The sequence below is a fragment of the Acanthopagrus latus genome, chromosome 21 (genome assembly GCF_904848185.1).
Source record: "Acanthopagrus latus isolate v.2019 chromosome 21, fAcaLat1.1, whole genome shotgun sequence".
Taxonomy (NCBI): domain Eukaryota; kingdom Metazoa; phylum Chordata; class Actinopteri; order Spariformes; family Sparidae; genus Acanthopagrus; species Acanthopagrus latus.
The window spans coordinates 6,195,792-6,219,543 of NC_051059.1; the positions used below are offsets into that span (position 1 = coordinate 6,195,792).

A 23,752-nucleotide genomic window follows, 5' to 3' on the forward strand; every position below is an offset into this window, starting at 1 on the left:
ACAATACATTTGATAACTTTAGTTTGTAGCTATTTTGCAGATGCAGGTTCGTTCGTGAAGATAGATAACTTGCATCAGAGTAAAGAGGAGCACATTTTTAAATCGATTCATTTAATGGCAATCTGACACAAATAGAAAACACAGATACTGATAATCCATTTCAGATTAATGTCATCCCAATAACAATAATCAGTCCACCCCCAGTTGTAGGGACAGCCGACCAATTTTAAAAGCACCATTACCAACAGTAAAACGGCAGATTTCTGTGGGTCTGAACATTGTTAGAAACGCTTTGGATTGTGTAAATACAACAAATAAATAAAACACAAAAATACACAACAACATAATAGGGATGTCCTGATTCTCCAAATCCCCAATACAATTCAAATTTTAAGGTCACGATTCCATTGAATTTTCAGCACCGACAGCTGTGCTTTTGTTCGACTTCAATGCACTGAAAACAGTCTCTTTTACACTTTTTATGAGGTGCGTTTGAAGGCACCACCACATCGGCCACTCAAAGAGATGTTTGCTGTACAAAGGCGTGTAGATTCCAAAGATTAAGATGTGCACCATGTGGACCTCAAAAACCCTCTGAGTGTGTCAGCAGAGGAGATTGTATCACCGATACTGCACTTGATTTTGATTGTGGACACTGAAGGCTCATTCCAATTCATTTTTAAAAACGAAATTGTGACATCCCCACCAAATAAGTAACAGATGTCTTGTCACCATTTCTAGAATGTTACATTGTTAAATGTCCAGTGTGTAGGATTAAGTGGCATCCACTGGTGAGGTTGCAGAGTGCGACCAACTGAATTCCCCCCCTCCTTACATTCCCAATCCAAGCACAGAGGAGATCCTAGACTGGCCTCTAGAGTCAGTGCTTGGTTTGTCTATTCTGGGCAACTGTCCACTGCATACTGTACATGGCGAATTCTGTGGAGGAGGAACTGCTCCCTCTTTTAACATAAACGGCTCATTCCAAGACAGCGTAAACCCAATGACTCTTGGTTTGGAAAACATCAAGCGTAATCATCGTACGTGCTGGAACTTAAGGACTAGCTACAATATTGATCAGTGAGGACGTCTCTAATTTCAAAACGCTGCTCATAGCCGGGTCCTGATATTTAATTAAACTGCCATTTCCATGATTTAGGCCATTAGCTTCTCATTCTCAAAACGCCATCAACTCCGTCATTTCCACAGCGGTGACACCCTGCGCTATTGTTTGCGATCAGAGAAGCTGCACTTCCAAGAGGTCATTACTCATTTCTGGCATTCGTTTCGGCTCTGGAAGAGAAAGTCATAAATTATTTCTCTCACACATAATCCCGTTGCCAAAGCTGCGTGTCAATCATTACTGAGTCACTCCCGGCCCCCTCACGTCCGTTCCGTCACGTCCGGCCCAGCGGATCATCTATCAGTGGGCGATCGTCCGTTTGGACGGGTACCCTCTGTTATTACCCTCATGTCTTGGGCCTCCCGCTGAATTACAATTGCAGAGTCAGTGAAGAGCCAGGAAGCTGAAAGGGCTGAGACCGGGTAACGAGCTCTGGGGTTGGTAATTAATGCCTCCATTTCCCCCGTTGGTGTCATCGGGGGGCATTGATCAGAGCGGGAGCAGGCCAGAGGGAAGTGGGCGACAGGCCGGGGGCACCACAGGGGGGATTAAGTCAAAATGTAGAGCAGGAAAAAAAGGGATCGATGACAGAGAGGTGAAAGAGAGGGAGAAAAAAGAAGAGAAGGCGGGATGGGGGCTTTAAGTCTGGCACGGTCGTTCCTCTTGAGATGGGTCTTCCGCTGGGGCTGGCTACTCTGTCAAAAGGCCTGCAGCTCTCACTGACACTTCAAACCAACACAAAACACACTGTAGTTGTGTACTCTTCTGTCAGAATTGAAAAGCAGAGACATCCAGAGGGAAAACGATGTGGAATCCAAAGCTGCCCTCCATACAGTAGATGCCACACTCAATGATTTATGAAGATGGCGACCTCCACGTCCCACGACTCCAAATTTGGACAAAATGTGTTTACAGAAGCAAAAGTATCACGTATCAGCCGCTGTGCAAGGTCGGTGAAAAGAAAAACACAACAGCCCGTAATGGCGCGTCACCTAAACAAATGTAGGCGCTCACATAACCAGAACCGAGCTGCCACTAAAATAGCAAGAAGTCGGGGGGAAAAAGCCAATTGATACTGCGAAACAACAGAATACGCAATTCACTTTTCTCCACCCTGAGGGACTTCAGTCATTGCGTATGAGAGAACGCAGTGCAATATATGAAGAAGGGGGGGAAAAAAAAAAAAGCCAGGAGCCACATGGGAGTAAGTGGAGTGACCGTGGCAGCCACCATCGCTCTTGCTGCCACGTCTTTAGCTGTAGTCTCCCTGACCCTGTCTCTGTTTGCCTGGGAGGCAAGGCCTGGCGCTGTTGACGATAAAACAAACAGACAGGCCCCATTTATACAGTCAGGTGTCATGACAAGGGATAAACAGCCGGCTGCTCCGGGCCTCTTGAGGCTCAGCCTACACTAATAGTATGGGCTATCATCATCCTCATCCTCACCATCACCCTCATGATCATCATCATCAAGAGCAGCAATAGTGGTGTTGGCAGAAGCTTACAAGGTGCCTGCTGGGAAACGGACGAGCACTGACTCAGATTGGACAGAACTCAAGGGCTGCACTGTTTACTTTGCCGGGCTGTATTCATTCGTGTCGCTGAATTAATCGAGGCAAAAAAAAAAAAGAAAAAGCAATTGCCAAAAACATTGCGGGGGAAGAGGGGGAGCGAGGGAACAAAAAAAGGAAAAAAAAAAAAAAAAGCGCAGTCTCGAGTAGAGCGAGGCGGCCGTGGCAAGCATGCGGCGGGAATGACAAGAGTGTGGCTGTCATCGCGAGGGATGAAAAACAGCACCTCTCAAACGAGGCGAGGCAGCGGCTGCCTCTTGCGCCAGCGAGGAAGGGGATGCGCGGGGACCACAAACGCAATTATCTTCACGCCAGCTTTGTTGTTTGTCAGAAACTGGCACGCATTTAAGGACTTGGGTGTACTGATTATATGACACCCGGAGAGCCTTCGGGGTGGACAAGAGGCAGCCGGCAGGGAGTCATTACCCAAACCAAATAGACTTCTCATTTGTTTTTCCGTCGGGCTAAAGCATCAGCGGGAATAAACAATGGCTGATAGATACTCAATCAACAGAGGCGTTGCACCCTTGTACTGGGTGTCTTTCCTTTTGAAGATCTAATTACCAAGTCCCAGCATCAAATCATGGGAAATAACCACTCATACGCAGAGCGGTGTGCGAATCCAAGAAAGGTTGTCAGGGCACCCATAGGACTGTGTTCAGATATGATCTGGTGTCTGGGAGCGAAATCACATATGACCACCTGACAGATGGTATAATGTGGGCACAGGGGTTATTTTCTGACAGTGTGAAAATCATGGCGCTGCTGGCACCTTTCAATAACGCCAGCTGGTCTTTTTCATAGCATTCCATCTAATTTAGGAAGAAAAAAAAAATGAAAAATGAAAAAAAAAAAAATGCTATTTTCTTTATTTTGTCATGCCTCCACAGAGTGTCACCATCTCGCTGTGAGTGTAAAGCGTTGTGAAAATATTCTGAAAGCAGGTACTTAATAGCAGCCATTCTGAAAATACCTGTTGACAACCTGCAATCTCGGTGCCAGACAGAGACAACTGTCCACACACGGGCAGTGTACTGCCTACAGTCTGCTGGGCCAGTGCCAAGGTCACACACATTCACACACATTCACACACACACACACACACACACACACACACACACACACACACACGGGATGACTGAGTCCAAACACGGCGGGAAAAAAAAAAACCACGGGTGAGAAGTGTTTTGTCTGTACATGACTAGACAGGTCAAAAGGGCAGGCTGGAACATCCACACCAAATCTAAAGCTAGAAATTTAGACACAACCCTGAAACAACGACCGAGCTCGGACCAAGTGTCTGTCTAGAGACAGAATCACACAAATAGGAATATCTCACGCCTAACTTATTAGTAGGGATGCACCAACATATTAGCTGAATGTCGCTGCTGGCTGATATTTTCACCTTGTTGACTACACTGGCTCACCAGTGGCAGTGTCCAATGTTTATCTGGTGTGTCACATTGATTTTTTTTTTTTTTCATGAAATACTGGCTCATGACATCCGTGCCATCAGTCTGGCTGTGTAGGCTGACGGCTGAGTAAGTACTGACAAGTTCTTATTATTGAGTAGGTAGCCGTGTAGTGTCATATAAAGGCTTTTGAAGCTGTGAAAATAATCTTTTTAACGTGACAGAGGGTTATGAAGGTGTTTCATAAATGTGTATGATCAAATTTGGGCTCCTTGAAGGGCTGACTGACTCAAACTGTTATTTTTTTTTTATAATGTGTCCCTGGCATTTAAGGGGGTATAAATAGCGACAAAAACAAAAACATGGATATCTGCACAACATTTCACAATTGGCGCACCCCTACTAATTAGATTACTCTCTACAGGCATGCCATCTGCTGTGCGAGGCTATACTGCTTTGGGCTAGCTGCTAACGTCAGCTAAACCAATTTCGCACACCTGGAGTGTGCTACATGTTGTGGGTGTTCGTCTTGGGGAGGCGTGTTTGAGGCTGGCTTCCGATGCAGTTTGACCATAAGACAAGTGGTTGATTAGATTTTTTTTTTTATATACCCAATACCAAAAAAAATGAGCGCCTCATGTTCCCCGTCACTCCTCGATTTCCCCTGATCCTTTTCTTGTAGCTCCAAGATTTTGACCCAAATGGGCTGCTTGTAACAGTTTGAGGCACTTTATTATGAGCCACATATAAGCGGATTGTAATGTGATTTGGAAAAAGAGATCTTTCTTGATTGCCTATACAAGCCAGCGGACAATTTGAAGTTGTTTAATGCTGCTAGACTGTGGACTTCTTTGTAAAGGGCCGGATTTTACAAGGTACAAGCTGAACGTATTGTCATTTTTTAAATGTGGGTTTAAAAAACAAAGTAACGGTCTAGTTCTCAAGTTCAGTGGTCTCACGGCCCAGGGAACGAAGCTGCTGCACAGTCGGGTGGTGTGCCAGATGGCAGCAGGGCAAACCGACTCTGACCGGGGTGGATGTCGTCTTTTCCTGCAAACACAAGAAGTGACACATCCTGGCAGGGTACTATCGATTATACAGTAACTTTCCTTGAAGGTCAGGTCAGCAAAGTGTGTTTCTTCCTATATGTATGTTTGATTTGACTTACATTGAAAACTGCTATATGAACAAAGTGTTGTAATAATGTCATGTGCAGCAATCCAATTATAAACAAACCATGTATGCTGCTACTTTTTCCCCCCAACAATGTACACTTTTCAATCAGTTCATTTATCATTCATCTACCATTTGTTTTAGATGCCTGAATGGGGTGTTACGGAAAAATGTGCTGCTTGTTTAATAAGTACTTCCAAGATTCCCTGTTAAACCTGCTCCTTGTACACGCGTTTCATTATGCTCTTGCTTTAATGGCATCTCACTGTGCAACTCTAAAAGCTGGCTATTTTTAATCAATGCAAGGTTTTCTGCACTATACATAGATGACAAACAGTCTGTTGGACTTTTAATGGTGCAAGAGAGCCTTGCCCCATCACCTCCTCTGGGGATATCATCTAGTTGTATTCAGTTGGCGAAAAAAAAAACCTTTAACCCTTTAATCCAGCGGGACTGATGTTAAAGGAGTTCTCTCCTTTGCATTAATGCTTTTAATACCGCATTTGCTCCGATTTAGCATATCTCCAAGGCCACATGCATAGTCACTCGTCAGTTTCTGCTTTCTATTGATGGTGCAATTCCCATCACTTAATTTACCGGGACCGGCATCACAGACGAGGCCCGCTCATTTCCATTTATCGAACTCCCATTTCTATTCCATCTGCTAACTAGTCACCTGTGAAACTAGTTTTTAACCATGACTTTAAAGTGCACTGGCTTCAGATGTCTCCCCCATCCCCTTTACTAGTGTTTATTCCCGACAATAAAAAGCACTGGAGGGGCAAACACTGCCAGCGCAGATCGTTACATTGTAAAACACCATGGCAGTGTGGCACACAACATTGCGCATTGAGAAGCTAAGTGTGTCGAGGAGGAATTAAAGAATAAATTTCCCCTTCCAATTAAAAGGCGTATTTGTGCAACGTGAGCGGAGGAAGGGAACATTATCAATGAGGGGAAGAAAACACACTGTTACAACTCAGGAGGCACAATTACTGAGGCTTGTGGTATGCAATTAAATAGTGCTATTTAGACAGCGCTACTCCCTGCTAATAAACACAGAACATATAGGGGAGACAAACCAGGCTTCGGATGTACCTCTGAATCCCAACAGCTGGGGGAACAGATGACTGTAAAGTAAACACAAACAGCAGAAAAATGACTCCATCAAAGGAACATGAGGCAACGAGACTCTACAGTCACATAAGGGAGTAGATTCTGAGAAATATAACTATTCAAGATCTTGAGACTTGAAGGTAAAATCAGGACTCAGGCAAAATAAACTCAACACTGTTGAAAAAAAAAAAGAACATCACAGGTTTTATTGAGACACATGGATTCCAGGGTATGATCCAAATTATATGTATGTAGGGCAAGCATCACACTACTCCCACACTGTATTAACGTATGTTTTGAGTCACTGCCACCCCTCTCTGCAGCCCCCAAAAATCATACACGGTGCAAGGTGAGTGGAGATGACTGCCATTGTTAAAAATGTACAATATAAAGCTTTAAGCTAGTAACAAGTCAAAAATGGGTCACAGATGTGAAGCAAGTGTAAACCAATCAGTAGCTGAGTCCTTTTTATTGATGTGTCAACCCTACTGACATTTCAGAACATCTCAAACACTGGATACTAGAATTAACTCCTAACTCGTTTCTCCGCTTCCTTGCTACAACTATGCCTGATCCTTGTACTGCTGGTGCAGCATGAGCACGTCTTCCTGGGAGACCCTGGTCCAGCCCTCGCTGTGGACGTGGTAAAGGTTGACCTGCCCTCCGCTGTAGGCATCACGGTATGTGGCCTGGTAGATGGCGCGGCGACCTAGCTCGCAGGCCTCCTCCACGGACAGGTCCTGCCGCAGGCCACTGTCCATCACGCCATAGGCATACATGGAGCCCGAGCCCACGGCGAACAGATCACCGCACACCCGGTTCCCCTCTGAGTCGACGTAGTACAGCCCTGAAGACAAAGGACAAAGCGAAAGGTCAAGAGGGTGGGAGGGAACAGGCGCAGTGTAAAGAGAGATGTGTTCGATGTGAAAATGTCCTTTGTTCTCACGACTCAGGTGTTGAGATTTGTCAGGAAAACTGAGATGGTGTACATGCAACACTTCCACACAAACAAAACACACAAACTTGTAAGCACACACGCAGCACGTCCTCCAGAGAGAGAATATGAACAGCTGCAACCTCTCCAAGTGAAGTAAGGCTGGCAGATATGAACAGCTGCATCCTCTTCAAGTAAAACGAAGCCGGCCACGGAACCTGCTGACGAGGCGCGGGCCACATCGCTGTCTGCCCAGGGGCCTTGCTCGGGGCCTTATTGATCCCTGCAAACACGCTAAAAATTAACTATCGACCCGCAACCCGAAGCTGCACAGGTAACTGCACCTCGCACCTCAAGGAGGACAGAAAAAAAACAACAGCATGCTCACATTCTGTGGACATCAGTCGAGTGAAGCGCATTCATAGCCTTCCAGATATAAACACACACGCACGCTTCCACACAGACATTTCCTTCGCCTCCACACATATGCACCCTTGGATGACACATGGCAGCACACCCTCACCCCACACCGAACTGGTCATTCATGTAATCCCACGTGCACTGCAGACCCACACTGCTCTGATGGACCTGTGAGGGACGGTTTGCTCCATAACCACGCTCCGTGGACTCGCATGCGAGACATTTTGTTCCACACCATGACACACTTTCTAGGCCTGATCCCAGAGTGACGTGGAACGGGTGACTTGCGCCAGCCTGTGCGCTCGCCCACAGCCAGCCTGCAGATGGTGAAAAGACACCCTGCAAAAAAAGGCATGTTTTTCCACGGCGTTTCACATAGTGAAACCTGTGAAAATGATATTCACACAGAAAAATGCAGGGACACATGCATATGAAATTGCCTAATATCCACCACTATCGCTCATCTGCCACATTAAAAAACACTTCAAAATGCCCCCAGATTGCACATCCTCGCTTGCCGAGTTCCTCAGCTAAACTAGTGACAGTCTATTAGGGATAGAGCACCACTTGCTTTTCTGAAAAAAAAAGGGCTTACCATTGCTTTCAACTGGCAAATTGCAGCTTCCTCAGCCTGTCGTTAGCTTGCCATGATAATCATCCAGTGCCTGCCTATGCACGGGGGTAATTTGCCATTCTGAGACCTGCCTGTTCCTCTTGAAAACTGTGAGGGACTCGTTAAAACCATAATAGGCAGGGAGCGAGAGTTGTAAAGGCAGCCTCTTGTGTTGAGTAGCGCAGTTGACGGAGGTGGATAAGGACTCTTTAGGAGGTCCAAGTTTAGAAGCAGAGCGGCACCACAAAAAACACTTCCCACATCCAATCCATTCCAAACACACCTGGGGTCTTTGTAGAGCCCAATGCGATAACGCCAAACGGTCTCTGCACCTCAAACGCTAACGCAGAAAAGCATGACGATGGCTACGAGTGCTCAGAAAACAAAAATGTGTGTGTGTGTGTGTGTGTGTGTGTGTGGAGGGGGGGGGGGGAAGATTCATGAGGCCCACTTAAAGCGGAAGCAGGGGCACGCTGCCTGGATGGCGGAGCAGTGCAGCAGTGGCAGCCAAGTGAGGCTCCTTCCACTCCATTCGATCAACTGACAGGTGCTTAAGGAGCCTTTTTTTTAAGCAGCAGCTTGTGTAGCGTGTAGCTGGCAGGAGTGACAGCTTTTAGAGGTAGGTGAGGAGCACAGGGCAATGGATGGGTGGCTGGCATCAAAAGGGTGAGCATCTGTCCATCATCTGTCCCTCTCACTGGAATTCACCACTGGATCAGGAGTGAAAAGCGAGCAACGGTTAAGCAGAGGGGGGACAGTACATCACTCTCTCGGGAGTGGCTGTAAACTGACTGCCACATGGGTCTCATCTGACGAGGTCTCATAGCGTACACCTACATCACAACACTTTACCCTTTTACGTCCTTGTAGGAAGCAGCAGAGGGTGCTACGCAAAGTGTGGTTGCTTTTCACCGGGGAAAGCAAAGCCACTACAGAGTTATCAAGCTTTAAGTATGCACTGATGAAGTGTCATAACGTTTAATGGCATTACATAGAGCCATATTTGACAAGCTTCTCGACATGGCTTTTATTTGGCATGCAGCTTAAGACACTCAATCAGGGAAATAAGTGCTCTTGACATGACTGTAGCTGGCTAATGAGCTTCTACCTAATCGCGATTGATTTAATTTACATGACATTTACCTCTCCATTCAATCACTGGCATTGTGGGGGCCATGGCAAAGCTCCCACACCTATTGAACTTATACAGGGATCATTATTTCCCCAATTGATTGCCCAGGATTTAACGCGTGTCATTTACGTTTGTTGGCATACCGGCGGGCTGCCATTGTTCACGCAGCCCTCTCTGCTCTCCAGACAAAGCCGGCATCGATCTCGGCGGGTGTACGGGCATTATGCATGCGACCCAATTGTCCGGGGCCGAGACCAAACGTCCATCATCCCGCTGCGCTCTCGCTGGCCCGCAGTACCAGCCTCATCGATTTCCCATTACTGTGTCACTGTGGCGGCCTCTTTAAGCACACCTTCTGTGATGTACGGCCTCACACTGTGTGGCATCCAAAAGCCACAGCTTGAAGAACAGTGAGGGGCAGAACATAATAGAGGCTGCAGCACCATCTAGTGGGGCACTCTGGGAACTACATATATATTTATACTCATATGCAACACGTATATTTTATGGATGACGGGAGAAAATTTCCCTCAAAAATTTAAAAAATCTGTTTAGATACTTGATAGTTTGTTGTTTCACATCAAGGAAAAAATAACCACCAAGCCTGAATGTAATGAAAACCTAAGCAGAGTGAAAATATTGATGAAAACTACTACATAGCTTTCAGAATATCTATAAACTTTAATGATATAATTAAAGCTGCAAAGTTTAGTTGAGCAATAAAAAGACAGAAAATTAATTGGCAAGGATTTTGAGAGCTAATTCATTTTAAGTAACAATGCCAAGCTTCTGATGGTTCCCTTCCAGCTTCTAAGATACGAGTATCTGCTGCTTTTCACTGTTCAAAACTGAATATATTTAGGTTTTGAACTATTGAGTGGATAAAACAAGACATTTAAAAGTGTTGCCTTTGACTTTTCACTATTCTGTGAAGTTTTACCAGCCAAACAATAAATTGACATTTTATTGACATAAATTGATTAAATACATTTAAAAAAAATACATAAATTCATCATTGGCTGCATCTAATAGAAAGCAACCCAACACGTGGAACTATTCTAATAAACATGGGATGCCCCATAAGATCACTGGTACCCAGATACAAGGCATCAATGATATCAGTGGAGTGTGGTCCACTAAACTCTGGCAGAACCAATAGTTGCTTTGTTTTGGGTGAATCATAAAGGAACTACAGCTTGCTTTTTCTTGCACAGCTCCCTATTGTAGGATGACAGAAAAAAAATGCTTGAATCTAGGATTCGTCAAGGAAGTTCCTCCCCTCCAGGAGGCTTACGTCTACCTTTAACTACTTTTCTTCACTTACCTGAACTCGGATATTATATGACATTATAAATCCCACCTAAGTACAACAAATCTTGAATAGATATAAACAAGGGATACAAAAAGTGGACTGTCAGCCAGTACCCAGAATAATCTGCTTCTCATGGCCAATAACAATAAAATAAACAGGTAATTTCACATTTTCGTAATTTAAAGGCTCTGATGCAGTGAGCAAACATGGATGATTTAGTATTCCATAGCTCTATTAAGCTTTGCTGTGTTAAAACTTTTCCATCCTGTCTGACCAGTTATTGAAGATGTATTATAAACTGCATTTGTGTTGCCCTGAAACTATAAAAAGTGTCCAGGCTGGAGGGCAATAATGTTCAGCTCTCTAGTCTACATTGTGTGGCTCTACCTGGTTCTTCATCTCTTGTGTTCACTGGTGTACAGTACAGCAACTTTCATTTGGCATACAGCCTCCTGTATTGGAGTATGTAGATGCTGTAGTTGGTAGATCATTGAAAGAGAGGCTCAGGCAAATCTGCTTCATATTGTTTTTCCTATTTATGATAGTATACATTTCCCCAACATCGGATTGATACAGTTTTTCTATTCATTTTGAAAAAAAATAACAATACTGCTCCCTGAAATTTATCAGACATAATTTAGAAAAAAGTATTATATCCTAAAATAATTTAATTATACAAGTAATCATATTCCCTTCCATCAGCAGATGTCATTTTACTTTTAGTAAATCAGCAATCTAATTTTGGATGAATGCATGAATGAATACAATACATAAATAAATAAATAAATAAATAAAGCAGTAGAAAACAGACTTATGTGTGTGTCATATACATCTGTGGTATTTACCTGGGCCTCTCTTGTCCCAGCCACACACCATGGTTCCCATGCTGAGTCCCATGCCTTTGTACTGGTACACCATGTTAGCGAGCAGCTTGGAGGCCGCTGCCACCGAGATGCGCTCCTTGTTGCGGAGCTCATAGATGCGGCACTGACGAGCCAGCAGGCGTTCCCAGAAGCTGCAGTCTGCAGCTCCTCCAGCCATGGTACCCAGCAGGTAGGGGTTGATCTCAATCACCTTCTTCACCGTCTGCGAGGCAATGTAGGAACCCGCTGTGGCCCTAGAGTCCACCGCAACAATGACACCATGCTGGAACTGAGAGAAACAACAGCAGTGGGAGAACACTTTAGTGAAGGACATTACAGCAGGGGGGAAACAGGTTAACAGAGCAGTCACTGGTGTATCAGGCTGTTTATATTTTATATTGTTAGAAGTATTATCTCAAAATACATTTAAACACTTGTTAAACATCTGTAAATACTCACAACTAAAGTGATCAAGTACCACTAACTTATCTTACACCTTTCATTTCTTAGGTTCAGAGCCTGAAATGGGAAACTTTAAACCAGTTAGGAATACGGGTTCTTACACAGTGGAGGCACACAGTATAATAATGTAAGAATGCGTAGCTTAATCATCTATCAAGCAGAAAAGTGCTGCTGCTCTACAGTTGTCAAAAATATGTAATATATGTTTCGGCTCTGTCAGAAAGCTGCCGGATAAAAGGGAAGACTTTTGCTCCTTCCTATAAAACCCCTCTATCACTGAACTGACAGTCACAACAGGCGTATAGTGCTCAAGTGAAGACAACATATTTGGTCAGTCAGAGGGAGATGTCGGCTGGGGAGGTTTTTTCTTCGACTAGCCGCCCCCCGCACTCAGGGATTAAGGGATAAAGTTGGCGTTATTTTATATTTTCTTTTTATCAACAAATCCCCTAAAGAGACCAGAACCCACTGCAGGGATGTGGTTCAGTATTTACACGGCTCTGCTTGTCTGGCGCTCTGAGAGGAAAATGCTACACTGGCTGTTTTCACAGTAATGAAAAGATAGGTTGGCAAAATGAAATAGAATGTTTTATTTGATGCGTTTAGAATAGTTTTGGGATGAGAAAGGGGTTCAAATTACAATTCTATTTTTAGCGTTATTCCATTATTGACTATGGTGAATTCATGAAACATGTTGGTAATTACAAAATAACCGCTAAAATAAAAAAAAACCATTAGGATCACATTCCCACTTTTGTTAACATTAACTGATGCTTAATGAGCACCATCTTGGTTCTCTAGTCCCACAACAGTCAAGGAGTATTGCATCCATTGTGATTTAGTACTGTTTAAGGCTGATATACCAAGTCTGACCAATATTCAGATGTTCTCCATTTAGCGCGCTGGAGGAACAACATTTTCATGAAATATGATAGTGTCACTACATAAACAGAATAGTTGTGTAAAGCAATAATTCTAATAAAGAATTGGAAAAGCCACTGTAATTTGTTCTCAAGGTTCAGTAAACAGCCTGCCAGGACAAATCATTACTCAAAACATTCTCTGATGAGAAAAATAAAATGATGTACAATACATCTTGCCAACTATGTTTCAGTGCCACAGTGTTCCTAAACAGCATGGACATGTTATGTTTAACTTGGGAAATTTGAGCCATTTAGACAGCTCTATTATATCTAGCTGTTATTCCACAATGCAATGTAGAAATGTATCATCTGAACTACACACGCTGATGTGACATTATGTAAAATAAATATTGAAATAATCGTTCTGAATGTGTTGAGAATTATTAAAACAGCATGAACATAGGCTTAGTTTGAGACTGATCCAATCAAACCAGACTAAAGCATGTGTGGATGCGGCTAGGGTACCATTTACAGAGTTGACATCTTATTTGATATGCATGCATTTATCGGATGCAAACAGAGCCACAGGGCAGAATAGCCATAACCACTCACACCTACACGGTAATTACAGAGATGGCCATCATGGCTGCATCTAGATGCCCAGCCTTCGTTGACAGAGTTCTCTTTTAAGCCAGAATTATCCAACAGCATCCAAAGTGGCTAGCGCTGTGTGAACGCCTGCAATGAGAAAGCGGTTTGTAGCCATGCTAGCATGCTAACACTGGGAGACGTAGCGTTACGTGAGCCGAGCACAATGTTTACAGTCTTAATGAGTTACCAAACTTTTACCTTGACAACTAGAGTCAGCGTTATCGTTTTAGTTTGCCAGCTAATTACAACAAGCGACTCGTTTTCTTACTTTAAAAGCTAATGTGGTGGTTCCATGCAGGAACTCTATTTTCCTCTCGACGCCATCCTCGTCCCCGGCACCCAGCGGGTTTTTGACCAAGAAACTGAGAGCGTCTCCCGGCGTGGCATCAAATCCCACACCGCTCTGTTCTGGTCCACATCCATAGGTAAAAGGTTGACATTTGTCAAAGGAAAAATCCGCACAATCACTGTTCAACACACTAGCAAGTGCCATCTTTGAAACTGTCTGATGAGTAAGCGACTTCCGCCGTGTGAGGATGCGACAATTTATTGAGTCATGGTGACGAAGACCACGTAGCGCCCCCTGTCTTTTTGGCGGACTGCAGAGTTTATGCCTCTATGCACGTAAATAATCTGTGTGAACTGTGACCCAGGCAAACAAAAACAAGATTTACAGGCTTGACAGTTTGGTAAGATGCTGGAATACATATATAATCACGTAAAGATTTATTAGCTAGTTGACAAAAGCCGATTAACTCTGAAAACTTGGTTTAGTGTAGTAGCTGACTAATTCTAACCCCTGACCCCTAGAAACCCCCCAAATTTTGCCTCATCGTGAAGCATCTAATTCAGTCAGTCTTTTCCTTTCCTCAGCCCTCTTTGCTCTCCTTTCCAAGTCTCTATAATATTCCTCTTTCAGGTCCTCTCTTTTTCTTTGGCTCCATCCCTTGGCTGTGATGTGGAAGAGGTCCACATTATTTCCTGAGTAGGCATCCCTGTGAGTAGCTCTGAACACTGCTTCTCTTGCCAGGGAGACTGCCTCGTCTTTACTCAGAGTCCACCTTAGCTCTCGATCCAGGACTCCATAAGCATAAGGAGAGCCTGAGCCGACAGAAAAGACGTCCCCCTGCAGTCGGGCTCCATCGCTGCACACATATATCAGCTTAGGGCCCCTGTGAGGAGATGCAGAATGTGCAATTGCAGTAGCATCTAGGCTGAATGAGTCCTCTGACTTCTGGACACAGTCAGTGTCGCATGCTTCTTTATCCCAGCCACACAGTGTAAGAGCCACACACACTTCAGTCCCTTTAAAAGGGTGCAGCATAAACGAGAGGAGCTTGGCAGTGCCACGGATTGAAAGGCGACGCCTGTGCCGCAATTGGTAGAGTCTGATCTCTCTGGCCAGAATTCTCTCCCACAGCATGCAGTCCGCACCACTACCAGAGGAGGTGACTACTAAATGGGAGTGAATCGGGGTAATCTTATGAACAGCTGGACAGGCAACAAGCCCCCCAGCACTGGCTCGTGTGTCTGCAGCTGCAATGACCCCACCTTGGAAGATGAAGCCCAAGGTCGTCGTTCCATGGGACAGAGGAAAAGGCCTGCGGACGGTCACCGAATGGCTGGCAGGGGGAACGGGAAATGAGGGTCTTTGGTTAAAGGTGGTCGAGTATGGCAAAGCTGGTAACAAGAAATGCAGCGGGGTCCCATTGTTTCCAACAGATTTCTCCTGTCTCAATCCAAAATTGTAGGAGTCAGCTGTATGATAAGACGTAGCAGCATCTTCCAAATACGAGGCAGGAAACCACTTGCGATGTAAAAGTGTCTCTTCAAAGCCACAAATGTCCTCCAAAGCCATAATGGTGTAAGAGACACAGATTCCTTTATCAGTATATCAGAGGGTCTTTCTCAGAGAATGGCAGGAAATAAAAAAGTCACAAAGACAGAGCTGTAAGATCTGTAAGAAAACTATTCAAACACGCTAAAAAGCCTCATAAAGCCTCCCACTATGGTTTGTATTGCTGACTGCTGCCATCAACTCTAATTCTCTCACTGACTGTGTGATCTGAAATTCAGACTTTTTACCCTTTTATATCCTTCCCAAAATGACGCCTTTGTGTCCGAAAGCCTGTGAGTTGGTGATGTGAAGTGATATTTTATCCCTCCTACTGTGAAAATAATATCAACGCTACTTTGTGCAAACTTTACATGTTCTGCGAAGAGTCCGAGTCATCTTACTAGCTGTGTGCAAGTTCATACATATCTTTAGCATCATTTTCAGTTTGTTGTTGGAGGTAAGCTACAGCAATATTTTCCATACTGTAGCTGTGTCTAAAATATGCCAGAGGCACAATACAACAGTGGTTATTTAACTATTTCACATTAAAGTAGACCTACAGAAATTAGACCATGGACCTCCCCTTTTTATACGCTTTTGTCCCAGGGTCCCCATCTCATAAGACATTAGCTTTTAGATTTTGTATCAGAGAAAGTGTATGGGACCCATCATCAAAATAGTAATGTATTCTGTCATGGTATTACTTATGTATGGAATTATAGTGAAAGTATCATTAGTCCCCATTTTGCTATTGACCCCTGGAACATCTTCAAGGCCCCTGGGGGCCCCCATACGCCACAATGAGAACAACATTAATTAATCTGATGGATTTTCGTTTTTTTCCTGCCAATAAGATCTATTTGTATGACTGTGACTTTGATAAATATTTTTTTAAAATATACATATTTGATTAAAATTACAGTTATATTATTTGCCATAGTAAACATATAACCATCATAACCATCATCATAACCATCATTTGGAGAGAGATATCAAATACTGACATGAAAGCATTAACTGTTAAGTTCAATAATCATAAACTAAAGACCAAAGGCAGTTATCGCGGTAATTTAGAGACATGCAACAGGAATACTTGCGATGCCATTTCGGGTCTAAATCATCCGCTACCCAATGAGAAAGCACGTCCTTGCAGATCCAAGATGGCGTCGGTTTCCTCCTAAGACAGAGCGACGAGACAGTCCCAGTTCGATCCATTCAGTCGGCTAGAATCATGGCGTCCGCCAGTACGGGGGGCAGAGTGTCCTGCGGGAGAGATTTGAATTGCGTGCCCGAGATAGCCGACACGTTAGCTGCGGTCGCCAAACTCGGGTAAGGAGAGTGTTGCCTTCCGCAAGATATGTTGTAGTGCAACTGAGTTTACTTGAGGGGCGCGCTGGTTTGCTAGCATAATGTCGGTGCGTGATGCTTGCTAAGCTAGCCGGTGAATTACCAGCACGTGCAGAATCACAACGATGCTTTTACGCTTATGTCCAGTGTTTGTCATACTCCTATAGGCTGTAGTGTTGGAACGTGTGAGCTTGCCTAAATATGTGTCCGTTTCACTTCTGCTTGACATTATAAATCATATGATTTTCCTTTTTTAATGATGTTCTTTATTTCTCCGGTGTCCAGGTTTGACTTCCTCTGCATGCCGCTGTTCCACTCGAGGTTCACGAGAGAGTTTGAGTTAGATCCCGCTAAATCCCGAATCGGTGCCCAGACCCGGTCAGACCTGCTGCTGTGTGGAAGAGGTTCGTGGTTATTCCCTCAAGTTTCTATCATGTCAGGTCTTCACAAACACTAAATTACTGTGTCCTATCTTTAAATCAGGTAACTGTATCTCTGTATGCTAGAACAGGCCGCCTGTGACACAGTAACTTAGATGGCTTGGTGATCGAGTGTAAACCTATAGATTCCAGTTCTTCATTTTATATTATTTGCTATTCTCAGACGTAATTCGATTCTTTTGGGTTGGTTTACTGACAACAATTAAATGTACACTAATATAAATTAGTTAGGGATATGGCTGCATGTGCATTGATATACAATAAAAGTCAAATAAGATGCCACTTTAATTTTGAAGACCAAAAAAGTCACAGCATAGATAATCAAGGGAAGCTCTAGAATATCCCTCATTTGGAGTAATATTTGCAAAAAAAGGAAAATGAATATCAGACTGTTGTTGGAGACAGAGGGAAAGGTCTGTACGTGTGTGGGGTTCACACAGTCCATCTACATTTATCTAGGACGTCCCAGGTGTTAAATGTCTGACATTAAGAATATTAGGAAACAGGTTGTGTCTAAAGTATCAGAGACATGCTTGAAATAAATCACAATATGAAATAACATTTTGAATGTATTGACAACTTTTTATTATTAATGTGCTATTTGATTACTTTTTGCACTCTGGAGCCAGTGAAATAGATGGATGTGCTCACTGAGAAGAGACTCCAGGGACAGAAAATAAATGCTAATAAGTCGATTGATGCATTTTCTTGATTATCCATTATGCTTGGTCTAGACTGGAATACACTAATTGTTGGGAAGCTCTCGCCATGGATCGACGCAGATGCAGAAATCCAGACAGAACGCAGAAACTCTGAGGCTGTAAGTTGCTTACTTTGGACAATTCTGTGACGTTCACTGTCTTTGAGGCTGTCAGGGATGTTGTTGCTGGAAAGGGTTCTTTACTCTCCAAGATTTTGAGGCATGAGTGTACTGATCTTTGCCAGTGTCTGCTATCTACCTGAATCTGAGTCTGCCTTTTTGTGTTATCCCCCCACACTCTTATCATTCTTTTTTCCTGTGGTTTTCTCCAGGCTCTGGCACAGGAGCTAAACTTCTCAGCCTACCTGGGTCTGCCTGTCTTCATGATCCCACTGAAGGGCCCCTCTAATGCCAATCTAGCTCGCGTGCTGCTAAATCACATCCACACTGGACACCACACCTCAAATGTAAGACACACAGCATTGACAAACTAAGCATGCACTTGTAGATTGCAGAAAACTAATTGCTGCTGTTCTCCCGGATGTGATTTAGTTCTGGATACGTGTCCCGCTGTTGGCTTCAGAGGACATGCGGGAAGATCTGATTGAGAATGAACCAATCACCTGCATTGACGACACAAGCGTTGATGAGAAGACCTGGAGCTGGTTAGTGTCACACCAGTCCACTTCCTTAGCAGTCGGGTGCTGTCCGCATGCTAAAACTGTTATTGATTTCCTTTAAAATCGAGACTTTTTGTTTACTCGCCTCTGCTCTTTTAGGTGGCACTCATTTAGAACCCTTTGTGATTACAACAAGAGGATCTGTCTTGGTGAGAGAGCACACTGTGAAGCATGAGCCTGGGGCAAAGTCAGTGCATTAAAAAATAATTATGGTCGTGTCTGCTACTAAAAATGTACCTTGTTTTCGTGTCCCTGAAGCCATTGAAGTCGGAGCAGACATGCCGTCAGACGCTGTGATCGATAAGTGGCTCGGGGAACCAATCAAAGCAGCCATACTTCCCACCAGCATCTTCCTAACTAATAAGAAGGGCTTCCCTGTTTTGTCAAAAGCCCATCAGCGTATAATCTTCTCTCTCTTCAAGGTATAATTCAACAGATTCATCTGAAATTAATCACTAGCCAAATGCGTAAGTGTCATTTTAATTAAAAAAAAAAAAACTCTTACGTTTTCTCTTAGCTGGAAGCCCAGTTCATCTTCACAGGAACCAGTCGCCACACTGAGAAGGACTTCCGATCCTACCTGCAGTACCTGGAATACCTCAACCAGAACCGGCCCGCTCCCAATGCCTACGAGCTCTTTGCCAAAGGCTATGAAGACTACCTGCAGTCTCCCCTCCAGGTGAGCAAGTGCTTCTTTGTGCTCATATATTTAAAATGTGTATCTTTTTTATCTTTGGTGCCTTTACTTGTTTAATAATGAAGACTGCATTTGTATTTTTGTATCCCTTCCTCCCTTTTAGCCACTCATGGATAACCTGGAGTCTCAGACCTATGAAGTGTTTGAAAAGGATCCTATTAAATATTCACAGTACCAACAGGTAAGACAGCTATGATGGTGCGGAGTACTGGAACACAATAGAGCATAAAGTGATCACAAGGCAGCAAGCTGCCAATTTGCCCGTCCTTTTGGTGGCTAGGTCCGCGGTTTTAGATAGAGGCCGATAAATTGTACACTTATTTACGACTCGTCTGCTATCTTAAAACAAGGCGTCAGTGTGCCCTGTATGAGCTGGGCGGAGGTGTCGATGGCCTGCAATGTTGTGCGACCCACAGCCGGGGAGCTTTAAAACCAGGAAACAGCTGATCACAGCAGTCAGTCCATCACTTCTTCCGCGGACATTAAGATGAGCAACTGGACAGCTGCTCAGATCCGAGAGATGCTAGTGTCTCCTCTGTCTTTGTAACTGTTTGGTTGTCCACTTGTTGTTGCAGCGGCAAGCTAGGAAATGTCGCTACTTTCAAAGTAAAAGCCCACCACTAAGAACCAAATTCTAAACTCCAATGGGGTGCAATGTAAAGCTCTTATTTTGAAGACAAATTTGTTGTTACTGTTCACTGCCCAACTTTGAGCTTCACGTCACATCACATGTTTACGCCTACCTCAGAGGCTGCTTTTGGAAAAGTAGGAATCCATTTTAGAAAGACAGGGCGGCACATTGCTACCCTTACCTTGGAGCAAATGTGCCGCCTTTTCTATCTAAAAAGGGCTACAGTTTCGTGTGTTAATTTTTACACAGAACCCCAAATTCCCACCAAGGGGACATTTTTAAACCTTATTGTGAACCCTTGTCCCAAGAAGTATTGATGCCAAACTACACTAAATCCAACCTGCCCCGTTTCTTCTTGCATAATAAGTTATAGGTTTATGGACATTTTATGTAAAGCTATGTGAAATGGTTATTTGACGCTGGATGAAGTTGTCAGTCTCACAAATGGATAGTCTTCCATTTCAACAAATGGTCAGTGTATATTTGTTCATAAAAGAGGTATCATTTATCTTTTGTGCAAAGCAACCCAAACCCCCTAAAATTAGCCATCCTAATCATGCACACATTGTACTTGTTATGAGTATGGAGGCAGCATCTACAACCAACATTTAGACTTTAGATCACACTGTGGATAAGTAAATACGTTTTACTCATTTTATAGTCTACTGATACAAATTGGTTTGATGGTGCAATGTATGTAAAACATAAATGCTAATGTAGCTACTCTCACAGTCATTCATTTAATTTGCTGTCAACAGATGTTTTTGTTACTGAATGGAAAAAAGAGCAGACTGTCACTTCCACACCACTGACATGTCTTTTAATGCAAAATCATAGAGTTCTAGAAGTTGTAATTAGGCTGTATGAGATTAACACACAACATACTGAAGTTGTGCTTTGTTTCTGCATCTACAGGCTGTATACAAATGTCTACTTGACAGAGTTCCAGAAGAGCAGAAGGACACAAATGTTCAGTAAGTATCTGTACCAAAATCTGTGTACAATCAGTGACAACACTGTGTTTGAATTCAGATCAGCTGTGGCATTAAAGTCACTATCTGACTAACGATTTTTATATTTAGATGAAATTTTGCAACTGACAACCTCCCTCCCTGGTGGATCTCAATATAATACCCATACTAGTAGAACGGGGTATTATTTTTGAGAGGAAACAATGACAATGTTATGATTGGGTTGCGATTGTGGCAACCTTTAAAAATGATTTTCTGTCTTTGTCACAGGGTGCTCATGGTGTTGGGAGCAGGTAGAGGTCCGTTGGTCAATGCATCCCTACGAGCTGCCAGGCAGGCTGACAGGAAGCTGAAGGTGTACGCTGTGGAGAAAAATCCCAATGCTGTAATCACGTGAGTGCAGTGTTACTATTAAAGTCGATGCCTTTGTCTGTGTGTGCAAAAATATTCACAGGCTTGCCTTTGCAGTTACCATTGTTTATTGAACATACCAGTATAAGTCCTGTTGCATTGAGTCATGAGTAAGCAAAGCTGAGGTTGAGAAGTCTGGTAAAGGCATCCTGGTGTGATGAGATAATTAAAGTGTTTGGGAAAAGTCATTTATTTTGTAGTGCCTTGATGGCTCGCTTGTTAGCCCACATGACTGACATGGCTAATGATGTTACTGATGCCAGGCACAAACATTTTAACTGGTTCAATCTTGCTCAGGCTGGAGAACTGGCGCTTTGAGGAGTGGGGGGATCAGGTGACAGTGGTGTCATGTGACATGCGGGAGTGGGCAGCACCTGAGAAGGCCGACATCATTGTCAGCGAGCTGCTTGGATCGTTTGGTGACAACGAACTTTCACCTGAGTGCTTAGATGGAGCGCAGCACTTCCTCAAAGGTACGTCACAAAAAAAGAATCAACAACACATCCAGATGCTGTAGTTGCAGAGTCATTGTTTGCTACATCAAACAAGTGAAAAAGCATTTGTCAGCCTCTGTTAACTTCCATGCTTCCTTGCCTCTACAATCACTTTCTGTTTTCCTGTTTCTCGTCTTTCCACTCAGATGATGGAGTGAGCATCCCCTGTTCCTACACATCCTTCCTGGCTCCCCTGTCCTCTTCAAAGCTTTACAACGAAGTAAGGGGGTGCCGGGAACGTGACAAGGATCCAGAGTGCCATTTTGAGACGCCCTATGTGGTGCGCCTCCATAACTTCCACCAATTGGCTGAGCCCAAACCGTGCTTCACCTTCAAACACCCTACAAAAGGTAGAGACAAACATACTAAACTTGGTGTCCAGCACTCCAAACGTGTCGACAGAATGTTTTTGAATGAGCTGATCACAGTTTTTCTTCTTTCAGATATGAACAATAACCGGTATCAGTGCCTCAAGTTCACAGTGGGTTGTAACTCTGTGCTCCATGGGTTTGCTGGCTACTTTGAGACCACACTGTACAAAGATGTGACACTCAGTAAGTCAATTTATAAAGAGGAAGTCACGTTGTGCTATAATTGGATCTATATATTAATGATTATGGTGTGTGTGTGTGTGTGTGTGTGTGTGGCAGGTATAAAACCAGAAACGCATTCACCTGGAATGTTCTCCTGGTTCCCCATCCTCTTCCCCCTCAAAGTAAGTTATACATGCACTAGTCAATAAAAGTCCCTTGGTCTTTTTTTTTTAAATGTAACAACAGACATGATCGCGTTCACATATTAATCCCGTTTTCTTCCTTAAATTCTTCATTCTATAGCAACCCATCTCCATATCTCGTGATGATGATGTCACAGTGCGATTCTGGCGCTGCAACAATGGGAAGAAGGTGTGGTATGAATGGGCTGTGACCGAGCCCGCCTGCTCTGCCATCCACAATCCGGCAGGACGCTCCTACACTATTGGCCTCTGAAGATGTCACACCCGCCAGCAGGCCCACACACACGTTTCTGTAAGACTCGGTGATGGTTAAAGTGGAGGTGGCCTGGCTCCTTTTTATATACGTGGTTAAAACCTGGACTTGTGGTGCAAAACCCTCAAAGCGCCCTCTGGCTTTCAAACTGACCAGTGATAGGCACTCTCAAGCCGGCAATGGAAAAGTTGATTGGATACACCAGATTTTACAGCCTGTGTTTTTTTTTTTAAGTCTGCTTCAGCGGGGATGGACTATCACCTGCACACAAAGTGTATTGTTGCTGTGAGATTGGCTCGTTCACATTAGGTCAAACACCTCTCTGCTGTTGTTTTGTTGTTGTTTTTGTTTTTTTGTTTTTTTTTAATCGTCTCCTGTCCCTTCTCCCACTGTTCTGAACCGACATACACAATCTAACCAGACCTTTGCCTTATCAAACACACATTCCATACTGATACTTACACAAGGTTGCAAATATGCTTTTCGTAAAATGGCAGCGGTTTTTCATGTTTATTCATCCAATAAGATCGAACAAATGTTCTTGATTTCTGATTCAAGAGGGTTGGGGTAAGGGACTGGATTGGGCTATAAGGTGTTTGCTGTGATTGGATGATTCCATTGCTGTCCTAGGAAAGAAAAAAACATATTGCACAAGGGATATGCTATTCAGGTCACATACCATACTGTTTTGGGGGCTTCCTCTTCATACCTTTATTTTGTTTCTGTATGTTTGAACCAAGTCAATAAAGACGACACTGAAATGTCCTCCAAATACTCTGTTTGATATATAAATGCTTTGTTTGGTACCACCATACTCAAAGTTCCGTATTGATTTTAGAATAATAGGAGGCGGTGTTACACGTTTTTCTTTAAATTAAATGGCAGCTCCAAGCATGTGAGTTGTCCAGTAG

General features: G+C 43.7%; 3 protein-coding genes across 4 annotated transcripts; 1 reads left to right on the forward strand and 2 right to left on the reverse strand.

Moving 5' to 3' along the window:
- Positions 1–6,571: 6,571 nt before the first annotated feature.
- psmb5 (proteasome 20S subunit beta 5) lies at positions 6,572–14,179 on the reverse strand. Its single transcript, XM_037084948.1, has 3 exons — positions 13,913–14,179; positions 11,651–11,957; positions 6,572–7,241 (listed from the first exon to the last, which is right to left on the reverse strand). Exons 1-3 carry the CDS (start codon positions 14,135–14,137, stop codon positions 6,958–6,960), a joined length of 816 nt encoding a protein of 271 aa, XP_036940843.1. The 5' UTR covers positions 14,138–14,179; the 3' UTR covers positions 6,572–6,957.
- Positions 14,180–14,473: 294 nt separating this feature from the next.
- psmb11a (proteasome 20S subunit beta 11a) lies at positions 14,474–16,534 on the reverse strand. The gene has a single exon (XM_037084108.1). The coding sequence runs from the start codon at positions 15,500–15,502 to the stop codon at positions 14,474–14,476; it is 1,029 nt and encodes a 342-aa protein (XP_036940003.1). The 5' UTR covers positions 15,503–16,534.
- Positions 16,535–16,645: 111 nt separating this feature from the next.
- Positions 16,646–23,613, forward strand: prmt5 (protein arginine methyltransferase 5). Of its 2 annotated transcripts, XM_037084164.1 has the most exons (16): positions 16,651–16,810; positions 17,114–17,232; positions 18,003–18,088; positions 18,301–18,435; positions 18,521–18,633; positions 18,748–18,797; positions 18,907–19,070; positions 19,166–19,327; positions 19,449–19,526; positions 20,892–20,950; positions 21,218–21,340; positions 21,656–21,831; positions 21,999–22,202; positions 22,296–22,406; positions 22,503–22,567; positions 22,689–23,613. In XM_037084164.1, exons 1-16 carry the CDS (start codon positions 16,713–16,715, stop codon positions 22,839–22,841), a joined length of 1,896 nt encoding a protein of 631 aa, XP_036940059.1. In that variant the 5' UTR covers positions 16,651–16,712; the 3' UTR covers positions 22,842–23,613. The 2 variants fall into 2 exon arrangements, with proteins under 2 accessions (XP_036940058.1, XP_036940059.1); XM_037084163.1 differs by having other exon boundaries at positions 16,646–16,810; positions 22,296–22,567.
- Positions 23,614–23,752: the final 139 nt, after the last annotated feature.